General features: G+C 41.6%; 1 protein-coding gene across 1 annotated transcript in view; it reads left to right on the top strand.

Moving 5' to 3' along the window:
• Nucleotides 1-1029: 1029 nt before the first annotated feature.
• The window catches only part of COL4A2 (collagen, type IV, alpha 2), a gene marked incomplete at both ends in the record, with an annotated part of 49398 nt that continues 43396 nt past the window's right edge, over nt 1030-7031 (top strand). The window contains 6 exons of the mRNA XM_010159939.1: nt 1030-1164; nt 1247-1291; nt 3240-3356; nt 4077-4148; nt 5669-5704; nt 5798-5860. Coding sequence (XP_010158241.1) covers nt 1030-1164; nt 1247-1291; nt 3240-3356; nt 4077-4148; nt 5669-5704; nt 5798-5860 — 468 coding nt within the window. The remainder of the gene's footprint in view (nt 1165-1246; nt 1292-3239; nt 3357-4076; nt 4149-5668; nt 5705-5797; nt 5861-7031) is intronic.

Below are 7031 nucleotides of genomic sequence, written 5' to 3'. Positions count from 1 at the left end.
TACTAAAACAAGGTGCTATTTTTTTATCAGCCTCTTTGTATAAATATGTATCTGTTTGTTCATGTTTTGCTGTAATACTTGCTTTGTGAGGTGTTGATGCTGTGGCAGAATGGTCTGTGAAAAATCTAATTGCATTTTAAACATACTTTTGTTAGAATCAGCCTAATAAGAACGTCTGGGGAAATGGTGCTTTGCGCCATTGAAGCATACGTCTCCAGAACAGATTGTGGCGATTTGCTAGTAGCGTCATTAGTGCGCTGAGTACTGTAGAGCATGCAAAACATATGTGATTCAGTGACACTATGTCTGGAACGGCTTTCAAATACTTTGGTTCACAGATCTCAGACATACTGTCACAACCCATTACTTAAACCACCATTGTGTCACTTCACAATTATTTTTTCCCCTGTTGAGCCTGGTGATGTTGGCAGCCAACAAGGGATTATTTTTAAACGACGTTTGAAGTGGCCTGAAGAGCCGAACCAGCGCTGGGAGCCCTGCGTGCAACACCAACCTATGTGGATGCAAGCGTGCCTAATCATTTTCAGGCTCCGCTGCTAAATAGAAATATCATCCCCAAAGAAGCCGAAATTCCTGCCAGTAAATATCAGACTCCACCTGTAAGAAATACAGCCACTAAGCAAATCTCACCCTTGAGCATATTCCACTGGCTTGGAGTGTAACTGGCTGTGTTGTAGGTCAGTGAAGATCGCTCTTGAGAAGCCTTATTCCAAAGAAAATACCTTTTTTTCCATAGACTAGCCATGAATATTCAAGTAGCAAATATTAATTTGAGTGTTAATTTCCATCTCTTGATTTTGTCACGCACAATGTGGTCACTGTGGCTGGAGTTTCCCTGCATGGAGTTTCCAGATGACATTCGTCAAAGAGTCTGACCTACTGGAATGGAAAGAGATTCTGTGTTTATTTGCTCTTCAAGAGATTGACTCCATTGCAGCAGTGACAACTAATCCAGCTTCATGCATTACAACTGTTCTTAAGTAAATGCTTTTGTATTACTTTTATCAGGGCCAGCCAGGACTCCTTGGATCACAGGGGTTCACTGGACCACCAGGATTGACGGGGATCCCTGGAGTGCAAGGTCCCAAAGGTCACAAAGGTGAAAGAGGATATCCAGGAATAAGTGGACCCAAAGGAGAAGTGGTAATTTTTGAATATCAAATGTTTTAGCTAATGAGCACAATACTGGGCAGAGCATCATTTTAATTGTACTGTTTCACTCTAGGGGCAAAGAGGAGTCACTGGATTCCCCGGGGCAGATGGCATTCCGGTAAGTAGCCAGTTGCCTCATCTTTAAGAAATCACCAACTGCAGATATTGCAGGCTAGTTTAAAGCCTTTGTAATTTAATTAAAATCTCTGGGCTAAATTCTGCATCAGCCACGTACACGCTTTTAAGCTCAGGGCGTTTGTTGAAGTGAGTGGAACTGCAGATCCACAGCAAGAGAGCAGCATCTGTGCTCCCGCTCATTCCCTCAGATAATTAAGGTCCGTTTGCTTTGTCCTATGGAGGAATCCCCCTGTAAAGGGGACAAGAAAGGACAGGAATTTCCTGTGTCCCTAGAGGTTACCCAGCTAAGTATGTCCTTTCGTAGGAAAGAGCTGGGAGGTAAGCACTTCACATCTCTTAAGTTTGTGAGCGAAGGACACCAGTGGGTCATTCCTTAATTATTTCAGAGTTGCAAAGCACACAGAAAGTCCAGTGATTTGAAGAAAACTAACCATTGTTATTTGCTTTAGAGCTCATATGGCACACTTGAGATAGTCTTAAAAAACTTACTGAACACTAAACAGTGTCAAACTTTGAACAAATTGTCCATGAAACCGAAACATTCAAAGAGGAAAACCGGGTAAAGTTCACAGCACAGTATTTTCCCAGCTTCCACTTCTTTACATCTTGTGTCATAAAATAACAAAGAAATCTGAGTCACTGGAATCCCTGGACAGAGTTCCCAGGCTTGGGTTTCCTTTGTAGTGCTCCCTGACACCGGGGCCCCCGTGCTGCAGCCCACGCATCCACATCCACTCTGCTTTCACCCTTTTTTGTTTCCAGAAGAGCTCCCTATCGAGTTTCAGGGCTTTCTCTCTCACAGCCTTCCACCTCTCCCTCTTTCTCACTCTTAAAGGAAAAGCAGAAGACCCTCTTTCCCATTCCTTTTAACAGTCCTGAAGCCAAGGAGTTCACCTCACCATGCCTTACTGGGTTTTTTCTAAGCACTCTGATGTCCTGGGGAGGAGAGTAAATCGCTCCCCTGTGAAGCTCCGTGTTGCTATAGCTGGGCTGCTGCTCTTACCTGAGCAAGTCTGCTTTTTGAGCCCTGCCCTCCCGATCTCTGCACATTGCATAGTGAGGGATGCAATGCAACCTTCCGACTCTACTTGAACCTGCATGTTCCCTGTGTCCTCAAGCTCCCTTGCCCTTCCTGCTCGCTTACGTTCTCCAACCGGTTTTCTCAGTCCGAGACTTAACACTGACCATCAGAAGGCAGATAGATGGGCACACGTATGAACTGCAGTGGTACGGTGCTAGGATGTGGGGCCGGAGGCCAGGAGAGGGTGGTGGTAAGCCTGAATCTCTTCTGGGGTGAGGAATGCCAGTACTTGATGGAGCTAGGTAAGGATGCGGACAGATTTCCTTTTCTTCTACACAAGGGAGCAGAAGCAAAGAGAAAACTTGCTCTAGATAGAGGAGAAGGGAGAAATATTTTATGGTAATTTCTGTGTTTGCTCCCTTGCTTTGAGCCCTGCAGTTTTCTTCCATACTTCCAGCCTCATCATGACACTCAACCTAGCTTCAAAAGCATCTCTGACTTTTTTCCTGGCTTGGAAGCTGTTCAAAGCCAGCAAGGAACCTTTCTTCCCACTCTTCCAGTGTGAAGCACTGGAATGCGTAACAATCCCAGTTCTTGGTGGCTCCCTGTGCAGCAGCCTCTTCTGGCTTAGTTCTCTGCCTAACAGAGCCTGCATTGAACATAGCTTTCTTACCCTTTTTGAAAGGTCCTCCACTACTCATTTTTTCATGCTGTCTGGGGCATCTGGTTCAAGCTGCAGCTATATTAAAAAAAGGCACTGTCTGTTTCTGTCTTTGAAAATCATAGTTTCCCATGGATCCAAGCCTTGGGCTTAATGTGAGAATGTCTAAATACTGTGTGATTACAGGAAAAGGAAAACTAGAAACAGATGGATAGATAAACACTTTTTTTTTTTTTCCTTCAACAGGGTCATCCAGGGCAGCCAGGATCAAGGGGGAAACCAGGTCATGATGGCTGTAACGGGACAGTAGGTGACGCTGGTGACTCAGGAAGCCCCGGACTCTCTGGTTTCCCTGGTACCATTGTAAGTAGCTGGCAGTAAGTGAGTACATGAAGCTAAGGTCATTGCTGAAGTAAGTTTTGTTCACGTGTGTGTTGGAGGTGAAGGGGACATTTCTCAATGGAGTTCCTTTTGGGCCCAGCAGAGCATCCATGTGGACTTACCATGGACACACTGCATGATGCTTAGCTGTTGAATTGCAGCCAGGGCTGGGAGGGCTGCCCAGAGCTATACCCATCACATAGGTCTTGTGGGGTGACTCCTTCAGGAAAACTTGCATACCTTTATCTAGCAGGGATAAAAGAATATTAAACTCGCAACTCCCAGGGAAAGTAACGTTTTCTTTCCTTGCCCCGTGGCCAAAGTATTGGCTTTCCGTGGCACGATACGTGGAATCACGCTGTGAGCAGTAGGATTCCTGGAATTACCAGGACACGTGTCAGCCCTGGGGAGCTGCAGCTGCTGCTCTGGCTAGAAGGTGTTACCACATAACAACACTCCCAGATAACAGGACAGTTCTTCCCCTGGAATCAGAAATCCATTCTTTTATATCCTGTGAGAGTTGACACTTTGTTTTTAAACCAGGAATTTCTGGAGCTAGGCATTGTCTCTGCCTCTAAACAGCGTTATGTATCTACTCAGGAAAACCCCCAACAAATGCTTTTTGTTACTCTTAGTTGTTTATGTGTTGATAATGTATATGATACGAAAGCTTACTTTGGCTATTTTTTTGGTCACCTCCAGGGAGTCCAAGGACCAAAGGGCCAGAAGGGAGAGCCCTATATACTGCCACCGGATATTGCAAGCCGATATAGGGTACGTCTGTAACTCCTCTGAACTGAGTGGGTACAAATCCATGCTCGGGACTCATTTACAAGCACAGGTTAACACTCTCCATCATCTTACTACTTGACGGACACGTCCCAGGAGGCCTACTTTGATTCTGTGTAGGCTTTGCAAGGCAGCTTCTGCTTTCTCTGGTTACAGCGAAGTCTGTCTGATATCCACTCAGTTATCTGCAGGGAATTCCAGCCTACAGGTAGATTGCAGAGGTACTGGAGATGTCGTAGTTTAAGTATTAACTTCTTTATTCAATGGCCACCTTTGTGTCATGCATGGCAAAATCATTCTTTTGCCATGGTTTTGTCCACTGAATGATTCTGTTTAATATTAGCATCCTTTCTGTATATTCTTCACGCAGGGCTTTAGTTGACTTGGGATAAAATACGCTATAATATATTATTTAGTTATATAGTAAACCCTAAGTATTCCTATGGGTGCTTTTACTGTATCTAATCCTGAAAACTTGTTTTGTAATCACTTGTAGCTTTTTCTCATATATATAGTCTTGTCTGATTTGAAGGTGTCAAGTAAAAATAAGGGATTACATATGCTGTTAGAGTATAAATTGTGACAAATTTATCTACAAAGCTACATCTGAACTGTACTCAGCACAGAAGGGATCAGCTGGCATCATTTATGTATATTTTGTGCCAGTGATGAGTGCCAAAATAGGTTTTTCTGTTGACATATTTGTCAGTAGCTTTAATAGAATCTTCTTTTTCTTTCAGAAACTCTTTAAATCTCTACTTGTTCGTAATAAGGAATGCTTAAGTAATGATTAAGAATTGCTGAACTATATTGTGGCCATTAGGGTGGATACTGACACCTGTATTCATTGCAGAAAGTACATAGTTCCACAAATTATTCTGTTAACTAAACTCAAATTGACTAGATAGTTCAGACACCATTCAAAACGATTAAAGGTGTCTGGACTGAATACCACATTATTTATGGGTATTGGAAGGTCTTTGCAGTAGAACATTTTTGGATATAATTTCCAAAAACATTTCAACATGTACTGCAGTTAAAATATGTGGTCACTGAAAACAGCATGTTCCAAATGCTTTCAGTGACTCAGAAGAGAATCGAGATGGTTTGCTAATTCCCATGCAACTCATGAAAAATGAGCTTGTACATTTCAGCTAAAGTTATACCTAATTAATCCACTGGTTAGATGAGATTTTTCAAAAAAGAATTAAACGTGGTCTGTTGTCCGTTTCAACCTTGTCGTTTGGATGCTTAACTTCCCTAGCCAACTTTGTACCTTCCTACTGTGTTGGACACAACTATATTATATAAAGTATAAAATTCACATGGCCTACATTTGGTTATCTCAACACCTGTATTGAATGCATCTGTATGTAAGGTTTTGTATAGCACTGTATGCTATGATTAGTTTTTGGAATGAGAAAAATATTAATGAGTGAGAAAAAATATTCTATTCAATTTTGTATATAATATTTATTGCATTTTTTAATTTTTTTTTTTTTTAGGGGGAACCTGGGGATCCAGGGTTCAATGGTTTTCAAGTAAGTAGTATTACAGCCAATGTGATAAAATGTCAATAGTAACTGATACCAGAACAACATTAATTGATGTTTGGGGTTTTTCTTTATTTAAAGGGACCTCCGGGTACGCTGGGTATTCAAGGACCTGTTGGTCCAAGAGGAGAGCGAGGGAGACCAGTAAGTATGTTTAAAATATGTTCTGTAGGAAATTAACATAACAGAAGAATCATCTCAGCAAGTTCCATTTTGTTGGATTGTAACCAAGCAAATGGATACTAAAAACAGGTTAGAAATAGCAAGTAGGTGTCCTTGGATGCAAAAAAGCACTGGAAGACACTGATTCTACAAGGAAGAATATTGCAAAAAGAGGTAGACTTTCTTTCATCCTGTATTGCCAGAGGCTTTTTGTTTGTATTGCATTTCTAAACCTTTAAGAGTTTTGTTCGTCAAGACTATTGAACGCGCTCCAGTCTACATCTCCCTACAGTGAGTTATCAAAGATACCAAGTCCTAAATATGTTCTTTTTTCTTCTCATAAAGGATATGTATATTAGCTCTCCACACTTCCCACAGCAGATTGAATAGATAACATTCTTCATTAGTATTTAGAATACCATTTTATTTTTAAACTATTTTTCAGTCATTTTTTCCAAAATCAACATTTATAGCACTGACGTTGACAACTGTTGCTGAATAGTTCTTTGGGAAGATTGTGTTCTCTCCACATACCATTTTCTTCCTTTCTTATTACCATGGTTAATGGTTTTGTGGGTGAGAAGCAGATGTTCAGATTCAATATATTTCATTTTCTTTAGGATTGCTTTGAAAATGAAAAAACATTTTCCTGTTTCCAGAAATGTTCCTGTAAAACAACTTTATAGAATTTGCTTTTTCCTTTGTTTTTTTGTTTGTTTGTTTTGTCCATATTCACTTCCGACCTGGTCTACATCACTGATTTGGGGAAGATAAAAAAAATAAACCAGTGATTCTAACACACAGCCTCCACAGCTGGTTGCAGGGACACCCTCCCTCCCCTCTCCCAAAAAAATAAATAAATCTAGGACTAGATCCGCAGCACACCAAGCCTTTCCAAAGTTAATTTTCTGCAGTGCCTGTTTTGTCATCTGGAGTAAACTGCACCTTGTCTTTCTCTTGTGGTCCTCCTGAAGGGAAATCTCCTCAGTCCTTAACTTACTCTTTCTCTACAGTGAGCCCACAAAGTCCATGAGCTTCACATAGGAGCCCATGCTGCAATGACTCATATTCCCAGTGCACTGTCTTGGATTTTAGCAGTGCCATGAACCGTACATTTTCTGAGCCCCGTGACTACATCCCTCTGGTTGACATC

The sequence above is a fragment of the Eurypyga helias genome, unplaced genomic scaffold (assembly GCF_000690775.1).
Source record: "Eurypyga helias isolate BGI_N326 unplaced genomic scaffold, ASM69077v1 scaffold771, whole genome shotgun sequence".
In the NCBI taxonomy this organism is placed as follows: Eukaryota; Metazoa; Chordata; class Aves; order Eurypygiformes; family Eurypygidae; genus Eurypyga; species Eurypyga helias.
This window is presented reverse-complemented; position numbering and strand designations above follow the sequence as displayed.